The sequence below is a fragment of the Epargyreus clarus genome, unplaced genomic scaffold (assembly GCF_041222505.1).
Source record: "Epargyreus clarus isolate Ecla_fem2 unplaced genomic scaffold, WU_Ecla_fem_2.2 ptg000029l, whole genome shotgun sequence".
NCBI lineage: Eukaryota > Metazoa > Arthropoda > Insecta > Lepidoptera > Hesperiidae > Epargyreus > Epargyreus clarus.
In genome coordinates this window covers 6,138,479-6,154,251 of record NW_027332235.1, presented here as the reverse complement: position 1 = coordinate 6,154,251, position 15,773 = coordinate 6,138,479, and the positions used below count along the sequence as shown (strand labels likewise).

General features: G+C 36.0%; 2 protein-coding genes across 2 annotated transcripts in view; one reads left to right on the top strand and one right to left on the bottom strand.

Annotated features, from left to right (window-relative positions):
* Positions 1-15,354, top strand: part of LOC140754481 (hemicentin-1) — a 30,043-nt gene extending 14,689 nt beyond the window's left edge. The window contains exons 16-32 of the mRNA XM_073089504.1: positions 51-247; positions 378-450; positions 532-728; positions 1,120-1,291; positions 1,580-1,674; positions 2,016-2,088; positions 2,165-2,361; positions 2,492-2,564; positions 2,645-2,841; positions 3,326-3,494; positions 10,396-10,490; positions 10,638-10,778; positions 11,059-11,196; positions 11,656-11,768; positions 12,151-12,387; positions 12,911-13,053; positions 13,185-15,354. Coding sequence (XP_072945605.1) covers positions 51-247; positions 378-450; positions 532-728; positions 1,120-1,291; positions 1,580-1,674; positions 2,016-2,088; positions 2,165-2,361; positions 2,492-2,564; positions 2,645-2,841; positions 3,326-3,494; positions 10,396-10,490; positions 10,638-10,778; positions 11,059-11,196; positions 11,656-11,768; positions 12,151-12,387; positions 12,911-13,053; positions 13,185-13,188 — 2,314 coding nt within the window. The 3' untranslated portion in view covers positions 13,189-15,354. The remainder of the gene's footprint in view (positions 1-50; positions 248-377; positions 451-531; positions 729-1,119; positions 1,292-1,579; positions 1,675-2,015; positions 2,089-2,164; positions 2,362-2,491; positions 2,565-2,644; positions 2,842-3,325; positions 3,495-10,395; positions 10,491-10,637; positions 10,779-11,058; positions 11,197-11,655; positions 11,769-12,150; positions 12,388-12,910; positions 13,054-13,184) is intronic.
* The window catches only part of LOC140754485 (uncharacterized), a 226,960-nt gene that overhangs the window by 204,915 nt on the left and 6,272 nt on the right, over positions 1-15,773 (bottom strand). The window lies entirely within an intron of this gene.

The window sequence follows — 15,773 nt, the reverse complement described above, 5'->3', positions numbered from 1 at the left end:
CTATAATCATGAAATTAAGATGTGATTTTAAATTAATGTTCCATTTCTAGAATCGTAAATGGATTGCCCTCACCAACGATTACTTGGGAATTCAAGAGACAAGGCTCAAATCGTTATGAAAGACTGCGTGAAACAAAGCAGGAGATCCATATAGATCGTGTCGATTTGGACACATCCGGCGTTTACAAATGTGAAGCAAACAATATAGCCGGACGAGATTTCCATGAAATCAAATTAAACGTGTTATGTACGTATGACATAAAAAATCAACATGTATCATATAGCTTATTTTAATATGAGGTAGTGACGTTGCGGTTTTCTAGTTTATTCAACAAAGAGATCTCTCCATATTTCATACCTGTAAGGTGTTTTTGCAGATTATCCGAAAATCGATAAAAACAAGGAAAGCATTACGGTGACAAAAGGATCGAAAACGGTCATATCATGCAGGTACCTACATTTGTTACTATTTCAATGATTTGATTCAAAATTCATATTAAACGTTTCATTTATTTTTTGTTGGGTCCTTAGAACCAGAAGTCTATTACCGACACCAAACATGACTTGGGAGTTAAAGAGACGCGGCTCTCATATATTTGAAAGGCTCTCCGTGACAGATCAGGAAATCCACATCGATTCGGTTGGACTGAAGGACGCCGGTGTTTATAAATGTCAAGCAAATAACGTGGTTGGAACAGATTCCCATGAAATTACACTGAACGTACAATGTGCGTATATCTTCATATAAATTTTAGAAATACTACTGTCAGCTTAGTTAACAATGTTCTGAAGGTTTACCCACTACAAACTACAACTTATATATGATCCTTAAGGAACCCTTCAGAACACATGAATTACTTAAGTGGCTTCCGTTCAATTAAGTATCATGAAGTTTATCTTTCTACTTTCAACTGTGCTCAAAACTTTCTATATCTCTAATATTCATTGAAACGAGTTTTAATTTGAAGCTTTTATACGTACCTACTCAAAACTAAACGTTACGCAATACGGTTACTGAAGTGTGCTACAAAGCATACATTACTTTATTTAGGCATTTAGTTGTGGTACTCTAGGCATACGCATTTTATTATGAGTACGTTCTACCCACATTGTTCTCAGATTCACCGACTGATGTTGTTATCGAAGCACCAAAAATGACGAAAACTGGCGATGAAGTCATACTGTATTGCAGAACTTCCGGAGAACCAGCACCGAAAGTGGAGTGGCTCAGAGATGGCAAATCTATTGCTTCACATGAAAAATACGTCATTGATAAGAGCAATTCATTGAGGTCAGAAGTTATCTTAATCCACATTTTGTTAAATAATGTAGATAATTGTGTATAGCTCATTCCCAATACGGCTTATTGTTAACGTCTTGAGCGTTATCATTTCACGCAGGAATAAAAAATCAACTAAGTCTTCCAATATATAAATTCATGTACTACCTACTGTTTCAGTATTTCTAATTTCTCTAGTCAAAGTGGATTTTACACTATACCTACGCGCAGCAACCTACAGTGATTTAACAATATTGTAAATAAAACTAACTCGAAATCTAAATTCTTGTATGTTTAAAGGTTTGTAGCTGATTTAAAAGACAGCGGAAGTTATACTTGTGTGGCAATCAACAATCACGGCAGAGAATCAAAAACCACTACAATAGTCGTTTATGGTAATTGTGAAAACTTTCATATATATTTGTCAATTTGTGAGCTGATCCGTCCTCAGCTGTGGGTCAGTAATGAGTTGACGACGACGACGTAGTTCTCCAAGCGGCTGGTAGAATTATCCATTCCATTGCGATAGATCGAGTACTATGAACATTTGTTTGGTGTACTACCTACTGTGTGTGGATAAATTTAATATGTATATAAATACGTGAGATTCTACTGGAATATAAATATCTCTGTGTATTGCTTAGACAAGATACTATTTTATTTCCTGATTTAAATTTATACAATTGTAACAATAAAATATAATTTTCATGCGAAAACTTGACATTTGCCTTTACAGATTCCCCCAAAATTGATAAATCTAAATCTAATATTGAGGTAAAAGAAGGATCCACGGCCGTTATGTCATGCAGGTATGATATTATTTAAACACTAAGAACAATAATCATGAAATTAAAATGTGATTTTAAATTAATGTTCCATTTCTAGAATCGTAAATGGATTGCCCTCACCAACGATTACTTGGGAATTCAAGAGACAAGGCTCAAATCGTTATGAAAGACTGCGTGAAACAAAGCAGGAGATCCATATAGATCGTGTCGATTTGGACACATCCGGCGTTTACAAATGTGAAGCAAACAATATAGCCGGACGAGATTTCCATGAAATCAAATTAAACGTGTTATGTACGTATGACATAAAAAATCAACATGTATCATATAGCTTATTTTAATATGAGGTAGTGACGTTGCGGTTTTCTAGTTTATTCAACAAAGAGATCTCTCCATATTTCATACCTGTAAGGTGTTTTTGCAGATTATCCGAAAATCGATAAAAACAAGGAAAGCATTACGGTGACAAAAGGATCGAAAACGGTCATATCATGCAGGTACCTACATTTGTTACTATTTCAATGATTTGATTCAAATTCATATTAAACGTTTCATTTATTTTTTGTTGGATCCTTAGAACCAGAGGTCTATTACCGACACCAAACATGACTTGGGAATTAAAGAGACGTGGCTCTCATATATTTAAAAGGCTCACCGTGACAGATCAGGAAATCCACATCGATTCGGTTGGATTGAATGACGCCGGTGTTTATAAATGTCAAGCAAATAACGTGGTTGGAACAGATTCCCATGAAATTACACTGAACGTACAATGTACGTATTTTTAATTACTTATATTTTCGTAACGTGCTGGTATACTCGTATCATTTATATCCTATCCTGGTATGAAGTGTGCTCTTTAGAGCACCTTTATGGTTCAACTCCGAAGGTACACTTTTTCTGCCCAATTACAACAACGTTAGGCGCTGCTATGTTTTGGTTTGTATCATGTATGGAAACATGTCTACGTTCGAGGTATTTCAGCTTAGTACTCAGGTGCAGCGGCGCATCTGTGGCTGACCTCAGATGGAAATCTGGTCTTGTTAGGGGTTGATTGCAAATGTCCATATGCGACAGAAGTCAGTTACCCACTTATCAGTGTGAACGCATGCTCGTCCACTACTCCTGAGTTATGGAAAATACCATAGATGTTCATAATGTAACAGGTGTATTACAATGAGACGATCTATTAGAATATTACGTGATGGAATACTAACTATTAATAGAAATACAATTACGTTTAATTAATTATGTTCAGATTCACCAACTGTTATCCTTGAACAACCAAAACTGGCGAAGACTGGTGATGAAGTAATACTTACTTGCAAAATTACCGGTGAACCAGTTCCGATTGTGAAATGGTTTAAAGACGGCAGAGCTATTGGTCAAAATGAAAATTATAACATCTATAAGAAGAACTCAATCAGGTCAGAATACATACTGTCTGTAATTATATTTTATACTGTTCGAACTCGGAGAGAGGTGAGGGGGTTGAGGGGTTGTTACTAACCACACTTGTAATAAAAACACACTTGTATGTTCCACTGAATATATTTTATTAAATTTACAAGCGGCCTCTTATAGTATCTACGAAAGGTTCTCAACAGCGTGATTCAACGGCTATTTTAGCAGCGCCATCTAGTTGAATATTACGGAACTATCACATACAAATTATTTGAATATAGAACACAAATTTGAATATTGAACATACCGCCCACCAAGGGCAAGATGGACCTTGCCCTTTAATAACAAATTAACAATATTACAACAATTACGACCGCCCACCATAGAGAATCTAGGAAATACAAAGGTTAAATATTTACATAAAACTTTCTTAAATGAGTACCTTTAAAGCACTTGCACATACATAAACATTGTCCAGCAAAATTAGAATGTAGAATCTAATTTACTTATTATATTGTTACACATACAAAAAATATTAGTTTACTTTTCTATTGGTAAGAAACATAATTTCGACACAGGTCGTTTCAAAATTCCAGTTTTAGTTTTTAAAGATACAACTCTAACAACCTTGTCTTCTCCTGGATGAGTGGCAGTTATTAGACCATAAAGCCATCGGCATGGGGGCAAATGATCCTCCTTTATGACTACTACATCGCCCAGGGAAGGTTGTGATTGGCGATCAGTCCATTTATACCGATGTAAAAATTTAGTTAAGTATTCCTGCGACCACTGTCGCCAAAATGTTTGTAACATTCGTTGGGTATGTTGCCATCTCCTCAGACTGCTCACATTTGACTTTTCAAAATCATAATCAGGTGCTGCCACTGGTGGTTCACCTATTAAAAAGTGCCCTGGTGTTAATACCGTAAAATCATCTGGTTGGTCATTGAGAGCTAACATTGGCCGAGAATTGAGGCAGGCCTCTATTTGGGCTAGTACCGTGGCCATTTCTTCGTATGTCAGCGTCGAATTACCGACGACTCTCTTTAAATGGTATTTTACAGATTTCACACCAGCCTCCCACAAACCTCCAAAGTTGGGCGAATGAGGCGGTATGAAATGCCATTCGCAATGATTAATCGCCAGTGCTTCAGCTACCTCCTGATGCATACGCCTGTACTCATCAGAAGAACGTTTTTGTAACTCGGTTGCTGCCCCAACAAAATTGGTTCCATTGTCGCTCCATAACTGAGAGCAATTTCCTCGTCTGGCTACAAACCTCTTGAAAGCCTGCAAGAAGCCTTCCGTCGTTAGATCAGTCACAACTTCAAGATGTATGGCCCTAGTAGCCATACAAATAAATAAGCAGATATATCCCTTATGGGATTTATGACCTCTGCCCTTGGTCGTGCGGATTTGAATAGGCCCTGCGTAATCTACACCACTATGACTAAATGGACGAGTTGGGGTAACACGAGCAGCCGGCATTTGCCCCATCAACGGATTTCTAGTGACTGCTGAGTTTTTGACACAGGTTACGCATTGTCTGTTATGTGACTTTATTAATTGTTTTCCGCCCAATATCCAATACTTGCTTAGAATATATGCCAAAGTCAATTGTAGTCCACCATGAAGTGTTTGTTTGTGGGCATCAGAAATGATTAGTTCCGTCAGATGAGACTGCCTTGGTATTATTATTGGATGCTTCTTATTTATATTCAACCTTGAGTGTGACAGTCGACCTCCCACTCTTAATACACCATCGTTATCAAGAAATGGATTCAGTGTCTTAAGTTTGCTGCCTTTAGGTAAGTTTTTATTTTCTTTTACTAATTTAATTTCATCATTAAAGTTGTTCGATTGACATTCTTTAATCCAGATTGTTAATGTATCTCTTAATTCCTTCGCTGTAAGATAGTTTATAGTTATTTTAGGTCCTCTTGTTTTGTTGCAATTGACTATGAACCGCCTGCAATATGCCATGACTCGTACAGTTTTCGTTAACGAAGAATATTTATCCCATGTAGATTCTTCTAGCGTAGCACAGTGTGTTTTAAGTGCTTCCATTTCAGTCTGAACCTCTTTTGGTCTGAGATAGATGATAGGCTCACGAGATATAAAGTCTGGACCGTGAAACCATAACTGATTGTTCACCAGTTCCAAAGGGTGTAAACCTCGAGATGCTCCATCTGCAGGATTCTGTTTGGAAGATACGTGGCACCAGGTGGTTGGTTCCAAGTTATTGAGAATTTCTGACACTCGATTCGCCACAAAGACATTCCATTTGCTTGGATGGTCATTTAGCCAAGCTAGTACCACGGTCGAATCGGTCCATGCATGAATGTTGTGCTTCTCCACATTCATCACCTGTGCAACTTCCAACAACAATCTGGTAAGTAACACGGCACCGCATAGCTCTAACCTTGGAATGGAAACTACTTTTACAGGTGCAACTTTAGTCTTGGCCGTGACCAAGGTAACAGTCACCTTTCCTGCTGAGTCAAGTACACGGAGGTATACTGCCGCTGCGTATGCCACCTTAGATGCATCGCAGAAACCGTGAATCTCACGACAAATCTCGTTCACGTTCGTGCCATGCCATCTAGGTATACGTAATTTATTAAAGTTGGTCTGCTCTTCGCGGTAAGTCAACCATTCATTTAAGATATTGTCTGGTACCTTATCATCCCAATCAAGTGTCGCTAGCCAGAGCTTTTGAATTATGATTTTTGCTATTATTATGCTTGGTCCTACCCAACCTAGTGGGTCATAGAGACGAGATATATCTGATATAATTCTTCTTTTCGTTACAGGTTTTTTCAGCTCAGGCAGATTAACAACATAGCGAAAGGAGTCTTCACTTCGGTCCCAGGTAAGTCCCATTATTTTTGTAATATCATCTTCTTGTATTTTCAGGTTCCCAGTATTGTCCCCTTTTGTTTCTATACTTTTCATTACTTTTAACAGCTCATCGCTGTTACTGCGCCATTTTTGTAGTTCGAAACCTGCTTTGCTTAGTAGTTCGTTCATTTCCTTGTATACTGTTTTTCCTTCCTCGACGCTATTAACACCGGTCATTAAATCATCTACGTAGAAATGTTTGAGTATATTTTCAGCTGCTGAAGGATAATTTACACCGTGATCATGTGCTACTTGCTGAAGAGCCTTTACTGCCAAATAAGGCGCTGACGCCGTACCAAAGGTGACTCTGGTAAGTCGGTAACTTTTTATTTCTTCCTTATCATTTTCTCTCCAGAGTATGCGTTGACAATCAGCATCCCGCTGGTTGACCTTTATTTGCCGATACATTTTAGCTATGTCGGCTGACATACAAATGGGTGAAATCCTCCATTGCATCACAATGCACCTTAGTTCTGGTTGCAACTTGGGTCCAACCAGCAACTGATCGTTTAATGATAAATTATTTTTCCCTTTGCATGATGCATCGTAGACGATCCTTACTTTGGTAGTCTGTCTGTCATTTTTGACCACCGCGTGATGAGGCAAATAAATTGATTTATCATTATCAATCTCATCCTTAGGTACCACTTCCATGTGATCTAAGTGTAAGTACTCTTCAATTACTTCCTGATATGTTGCTTTCATTGTTTTGTTCTTGTTAAGACGATTTTCTAAAAGTTTCAGTCTTTTTTCAGCTATTTCCCGTGAAGCCGTTACTTCAGGAGTACCATTTCTGAATGGAAGACGTACGATATACCTGCCATCCTCATCCCTTTGAGTTGTTTCCTTGAAATATTGTTCACATCGTTTTTCATTATCTGTGAACATGGTTTCCTTAGGTTGCCGTTGGTCTGACTCAAGTTCCCAGAATCTTTTGAGCATGTCATTGCTTTCCGTGCAACAGTGCATAACTTGGATCTGCGAAATAGGATCATTTGATGGATTCACCATACCTGAGAGAATCCAACCGAAACTAGTAGCCTGTGCTATTAAATTACCAAACGGACCTTTCTTCATGCCTTCTTGTAGTATTTGACTGTATGTTTCTGCACCTAAAAGAAGGTCAATGTGATTTGGAACATCAAATTGTGGATCAGCTAAAACTAGTTCCTTTAATTCTGGCCAATCCAATTTTTCAACTTTTCTCGTAGGAAGAAGAGAAGTTATGTTTTTGAGGACATATGCCTTCACCGGAATCCTGACATCAGAATTAATCAAAGATTTGATTTCGATGGTAATCATCGCCTTGGAAATAATTTGCTTATCTCCACCAAGACCAGTTATTTTTCCTTTAATAAGAGTTTTATTTAAACCCAAATACTGTGCCGTAGACTCAGTGACAAAGGATGACTGCGACCCCTGGTCTAAGAGTGCGCGAACCTTGTATCCTACTCCGTTCCTGGAAGTAGCCTCCACTAGTGCTGTGGCGAGCAACACCTGTTGCTGAACTGTATCCTTTGCAAAACAAGATACTAATGGTGTTGGATTGGTTTCCCCATTAGCATTTCCTGAAGAAGAGGCAACATACCCGTTATTTTCATTGTTATTGTTGGTAACCATAGGACTCCTTCCCTTGGGATGCAGGAGCGAATGATGATTTCGTTTGCAAATGTAACACTTTACCTGAGACCGACAGTCTTTAGCCGAATGACTACCACCCATACAATTAAAACATATATTATTGTCAAAGACAAACTTACGCCTGGCATCTACACACTTTCTTTGGAACTCTTTACAAAAGCTCAGTTTGTGATCATTTGTACAATATGGACAAACAACATTTTTTACATGTAAAGATTTAATTTTGACAAGTTGGCTAACTGCAGGAGTTGGTTTGGTATTTAGAAATTCTAAAGCTCTAAACCTAGTCAATAAGAAATTCTTAAATTGATCATAAGTAGGCAATTCTTCACATAAACTAGCGATATTAAATTCCCACTGTCGACGAGTTTCTGGGTCTAACTTTAAAGTAAGAATATGTATGATTAAAATGTCCCAGCTCCTAATATCTATCCCTAAATTACTCAAGGTAGCTAAGCAATCATCAGTTGTATCGACAATAGACTTTAAACCGGTTGCGGACTCATTAATAAGATTCTTTTGACTTAACAATCGTTTTATTGCATGATTAGAAACAAATCGTTTGTTATCATAGCGTTTTGTAAGTAATTCCCAACATCGCTCAAAGTTTTCTTCTTGTATGGGAATGTGTCTAAGAATTTGTTCTGCTTCACCCACTAAACAGCCCTTTAAATAATGCAATTTTTGAATGTTATCTATAGTACTGTTGTTTATAATTAACGATTTAAATAGTTCCTTAAACGAACACCATTCCGAATAACTTCCGGAGAACGATGGAATATTTATTTTGGGTAATTTAGCTATTGAGATTGGGGGAGCTGTATGAGATGGTGTACTATATTTTACTTGGAATTTTGATAACTGGCATTGCAGTTCACATTTGTAGTCTAAATAAATTTCCTCTACCTTGTCATACATCTCGCCAGTGACGTATATAGACTTTTTTAATACATCGGGTGGATAATTCTTAACTAACTCCTCGTGTCCTAACATAAACCTTGACCACAACTGTTCTAAACCCTCTAACCTTCCATTTACGTATTCTAGTGTAATTCTTTCCTTAGGAGACTTTTTATAATTCAATTTACTTTTGTAAACACGTGCCGCTAAATCATTTTGTAAATTTATAATTGACTCCATTATGAACCAATAACCATAAATTAATAAGTATTAAACTTAATAATAATTAATAAGTAATAAGCATAAGTCAATAAAAACTACTTTCAGACAAAATTGCAAATTCAGAATGTTCAAATTTTACAAGTGTTTGACGTATTTATATTGCTCAGAAATCGGGCATAGATTATATAATTTATATTAAATTTGTAATGTTCTATGTTCTAATATTAATTCAAAAAGTTTTTTAATATCACCAAAGAGTTTTTTATAATGTAAATTACTCACTATTTTCTTCGGTTTTACTTAACCTCATGTGATTTGATTCACACGACCTCGGGCTCCGCTGCCCGTTGTGTAGCCTCGGGCTCCGCTGCCCGTAGTGTAGCCTCGGGCTCCGCTGCCCGTAGTGTAGCCTCGGGCTCCGCTGCCCGTAGTGTAGCCTCGGGCTCCGCTGCCCGTAGTGTAGCCTCGGGCTCCGCTGCCCGTTGTGTAGCCTCGGGCTCCGCTGCCCGTAGTGTAGCCTCGGGCTCCGCTGCCCGTAGTGTAGCCTCGGGCTCTACTGCCCGCCGAAGTTCAATTTCCTCGGGCTCCGCTGCCCGTCGAAGGTTGAACTGCCTCGGGCTCCGCTGCCCGTGGTCGTTGCAGTGCTCCGACAGCAACGCTCCCTGCTGCACCTCACCGCTGGCTCCGCCTGACAGTCACCTCCTCAGGAGACCGTCCGAATTGACAACCATCCACACTTGGTCGTCTGACTTGCGTTTGCGACAACAATCCGCTGCCCGCAAGTCCGATGCTTCACAAAAAACCCTCCAGTCCAATCTTATAGAATAAGATGGATCCGGCTCGAAGGACCATATTCGAACTCGGAGAGAGGTGAGGGGGTTGAGGGGTTGTTACTAACCACACTTGTAATAAAAACACACTTGTATGTTCCACTGAATATATTTTATTAAATTTACAAGCGGCCTCTTATAGTATCTACGAAAGGTTCTCAACAGCGTGATTCAACGGCTATTTTAGCAGCGCCATCTAGTTGAATATTACGGAACTATCACATACAAATTATTTGAATATAGAACACAAATTTGAATATTGAACAATACAATTCATTCAAATTACCTATACCATGCCCATTCGGTCAGCAAATTACGTGTCATTGGGTACTTCTTTATGTATATTATCTTAATTCTTAAAATTGACATTAAAAATTGACATTCTTAAAATTGAAATTATTTTTATTGATTTTATTTTTTATTTTTTCAGGTTCGTAGCTGGTTTGAATGACATTGGCAATTATACATGTGAAGCGAACAATGAATTAGGAAGTGATTCCAAAAGTGTCAAAGTAGACGTTCACGGTAATTATTAATTATAGTCATAAACTATTTCAATTATGTAGCTACAATTAATGGCAATCTATTTCTCAACATCAATTTTAAATGAATATCTTGGCCTTACAATCTATATTAATTATTGAGTACTCCTTACAACTTATCATTTTCTAGACCCGGTTGTAATTGAAAATACGGACAAAACGGAATTCAATATCGTTGAATATGATATGATCTTAAGAATTCCATGCAAGGTGAAAGGATATCCTAAACCTACAGTTACTTGGACGAAAGATGGAGTACCTGTGGAAATAGGTAATTATTTATCGTGTTTGTTATTTATATATTTTATCCATGTATAGTATTTAAACATTGTTTAATTTTCATTTTTTATCTTTGCTATACAATATACCTTTAATAATAATCCTTTCAAACGCAATACAAAGCATATGTTCTGTATTGGTTGTTTGCACGTGTTTACAATAGGGCGAAACACTTTTCTCCTTGTAATGGTTTCTAACATTGAGCTTCTATTTACCGCATTAAGAATAGTACATAAAATAATAGTAAGTGGCATGTTGGCAACTTTTTACAGATTATGAGACCTACGAACAGGAAACTGACAATACATTGAAACGTATATATCCTGATTTGTCTTCAACTGGGAAGTACGCTTGCACAGCAACGAATAACATTACCAGCGTCACTCAAGTGTTCACTGTGAATGTTTCAAGTGAGTATGTAAATCGTATTCTAGGAGCTTTGGATTACGGTCAGTATCATCTCGCGGCTATTTTTTTACAATTGTGAATGTGGTGTTTACCGACAAGAGGGTAATGTTTATCGAGCGCGTATATATGTACTTAGGTATATTTTATTCTTTACATGGCTTACATGAAGTGTCGTTTGTTTTAAAGGCGTCCGCTAAAACCTGACGTATGTGCACGCTCACTTGTTTGTATTAAAAATTAGTAGGAGCAATACCATATGAAGTACTATACACCCCCGTGCCGTCGCATACCGCATACCGCGTGTCACGACGCACGGACCGACCGACACCGCCACCCCGGCTGCCGACGCGGACGCCCGCTCCGTGCAAATGATTGGAGGATGAAGTTCATGTTATCTTTCAGTTCAAACATGAATGTCAATATAAGAAAAGTTATTTTACAAAAGTCTTTTTGTATTACAGAATATCCAATTCCAAATGAACCTAAGGATACACTTTATTTAGAAAAGGAAACCAGTAACGAAATTAATTGTAAACTGCCACACTCAGACTCTGACAACGTTCGTTGGTTCACGGTCGGTTGTTTAAGTATTTTCTTTTTAAAATTTATGTCGTTTTGCTAGAAAGTTCTGAAGCTAAGTCTAAATAAAACAAAAGCCCTACTTGAATCTGATCGGAGATGTTTTAAAACTTCTGAAGACAAGGCTAAGTCAGAATGACTCACGTTATATATCTCGTATGTCTTCACTGGTCTTCAGAGCACGGCAGCTCGACTGCTTCTTCTACAAGACAAACGCCGTAGTTAAACAGAAATATTACAAAGTTATAACTCTGATACTTGAAATAGTTATAAAAAAAAATTGGAACATAACCAATTTCGGAATTTCAACTAAATTATACGATCCGAATTTGATAACTTCTTCGTTATACTAATCATGATTGGTTAAATTATTTCAGAATGCAAAGATTATTCCATTTAGGGATGTGTTTATACTGCGAAATGCTTCCGAAAAAGATAATGGAATATATAGTTGCCGCGTAGACTTCGACTGGGGCTCGGAGTCTTATCACATGAACTTAGTAGTTGGTACTAAGCCCAGATTCGTGAACGATATTGACGGCGAAAAGGTGTTTTTAAACCGAGGCTTGAAAAATTCTTTGGATTGCTCCGTCACGGGAAATCCGACACCAAAGGTATGTCTCGGAATTTTAATCGTTCCGTTTCCTATGTAGTTAATAAGAATCATACCTTTGAGTTCCCAAAGGTGTATGGAGTTCACCTCTCGTCAGACCGGAGCCCAACATTTACCTGAAATGTCTTTCCAAATTGAGAAAACACTATTGAATTATTTATTTACGGAAAAGTAGCTATTTCTTAATCGGAGTATTTGTATCATCTACAGAGAAGAATTATTATATATGACGCCGGACGACACTCAAAAAAATAGAAAATTACGGATTTCCAAAAACCTCATATTCTTTGACCAATCCTATCCCATAATCGTTTCATTAAAGCTGTTATGAAAATAATTTATTGAAACTAGTTAGGAATAAGATCCCTATTATATTACTTTGTTACATGCATAGGAGTATACCTATACTGCCTACCGGTTTCACAGGTTTTCGACTTTTATGTAGAAATCATACATACTCAAATAGTAAAAATAAGATTTAAATACTTATATTAATGTTACCATTTTTCCTACTTTTCTTTCAGATAACGTGGTGGTATAATGAGAATAAATTGCCAGAAACTTCCATGACATATGAATTAAAAACAAATGAGAGTGAGGCAGGAAGATGGCGCTGTGAGGCCGAAAATCCTCTTGGTACCACAACTCGAACATATTTCATAAAAAAGTAAGTTAATACTTTTATACAATGTTAGTGTTCTGAAGGATCAGAGTTAAAATCTCAAGCAAACTTCGTAAAATATTATTTGAATTTTATAAAAAGTGAAGAGTGATTAAAATATATTTCTTTTATTTCAGATAAATCAAATCAGATATGTACGAGTATATAGTTGAAATGTTGCAAATTTTTGGTCCTGAGCGTGCAAAAGTCTGAGGACGTAATTTTATTTTTAGGATGTCATTAAGGGTTTTTGTTAAGCTACAACTAAATTTCTTCGGTCGTCAGTTTTGGTCATTAGCCGCCATCTAGACAGAAGGGTGCAAATTCTCTTCACGGTCTATTAAGCATATATAGATATACGTCGCATAGAAAATTTGTGAAAATAATAACCATCTCAAATTGAATTAACTACAACTTTGGTTGCACTTATAAATGTTGTACTTATTTATATCCAAAAATGGCAGATTAAAATTTGGCACCATTTTATTTAATAACTTTTTTCTAGTAATTTTTCAGAAAAACAATAACAAAGCAAAAACGTGTTTAAGACATGAATTTGACTATATTTTTTATTAAAATTTTATTTAGAAGAAATAAAGTATTAGTAAAAACAATTCACACTACCCTGGACATCCAAAAAATAAAACTGTCCTCTGACTTTTGCAAATGTGACTTTTCAATGGAATAATTATATAGTACATGGATATGGAAGTGGACACATTTAGATCACCTTAAAATACCCTTTATTATACTAAGATAATAATTATATTCCATACATAATCACGCGAAGCTTATGTTCTTATTATATATGTTACAGTCAAAGTGATCAAAGAGCTATTATACATAATGAATGGTTATTATGTATAATAACTAATTTGTCCAGACAATGTGATAAATTAAACACTATCCGGCTGCTATATATAATAGCATGTTAAAGTTAGTCAAAGTAATAAATATGTTATTGTAAAAGCCCGAGGTAGGGTAAATCTTAAGATTAACTGAAATTATTAATGATGAATTATGTTGTACCAATGTCATCTTGGTTGTTTGTATTACAGTAACGAAATCATGTAAAGTCAATAATGTACTTAAAATAATTATAACGCATGTATTTTATTACTCCACCCCATAGCTGATTTACGTACATCGTGTACAGAGGCTGGACATGTCAACATGTCTATTATTCGATATGTTGATCATTATAAAATTACAAAAAATATATTTATACTTAAGGAAAGTTGCAATAGAAACTTCTTACCTTTACCTATACACGTTTTATTACTTTATCCAAGTCTATGAAGATATTATATATAATGGTTGGTTAATGTGATTAATTACGTGTTATTTATCACTTTGACCAAATTGTGTTGATATTATACATAATGGCAAGATATTATGTATAATATCTGAATTTATCACTTTGGCTGTAACATATAGATAGCATCTTTGTCTTTCGCTCTTTCTTAATATATTTTATGTTGCGTCATAGTAATCGATTGCTTCAGTATTATATAAATATTATTATATAACGTCATATAATATTGTTTTATTTAAATTTGTAATAAATTAATTTTACTTTATTCATTATATAGTTTTATTTTTAACGGATTTCAAAACAGGAGGAGGTTTCTTAATTAGACCGTATATAATATGTTTTTTTATGTTTTTTCGCGGATAATTTCCTCATTTATGAACTAATTTTGATGATATTTTTTGTTGTACAAAGATATTTCAAACCCAACTGGACCCATTATAAGGAAATCAAGGTCTAATGATGGCAGACCAGAGAAATCGAGGGGAACTTTCAAAAATTGTAAAGGCGACTAGTGCATTTGTAAGATTTTTCAATAAGTATTTTTATTCACATATTATGTTAATATAAACGTTAGTATGTCATCACTAAAAAGTGTGAAAAAAAAATTGACTTCAGTAATATGTACTAAACCAACATTGGTCTAAGATCCCGATATAAGACGACCTTCACCGACCTGCTTAATGGATGAAACCTTTTTTATATGAAATTAAATATGTCAAAAAGTATATTGCAAATGGATTGTCTGAAAAATTCAGTCCAGAATAGATTTCTTTTTTTCTTAAAAAAATTGACTTTACACATGACAATAAGAGCCGCAAACGATTTTTAATTTAGCAGGCGACAACAATATTATTCCTAGGATAGTCGATCTAGTAAAGGAGACGCAAGCTCAGAAACAACATTAGGTAATACAAACTTACACAGGTTTATCCTATAGTAAGATTTTTATCTGTTTGTTCCTATTAAGTTTTTAATAAAAGTTTTAGTTTCAATATTACAGTTTTTTTTTATTATACCTACATAGTGGTCCATGCTAACAAGAATGACATAGAAAATGGTCCCCGACCAAGAAAAGGTTGGTAACCTGATTTAATGAAACAATTCAACCCTATTGAGTTTGAGCTCGTTTGATTCGTTTCGGCAAGGGCTTACCGTACCCTTACCATGAGTTTTCAAAACATCCCACAATTTTACGTTACGTTTACTCAATCCATTATTCTATTTCGTTTGCTTAACAGACTGAGTAAACGTAACAATAAGCAAGTGCTCAAGTCTTTTTATCTACCTCAGATGTTCACAAAAAAAGAAAGACAAAACATAAAGCGCCATTTTGTTCTACACGTTATGTAGGGTCTTATGATGATGCTAGAAGCTATGGAAACTCTGTAATTAAACAACGCAACCCACCCTG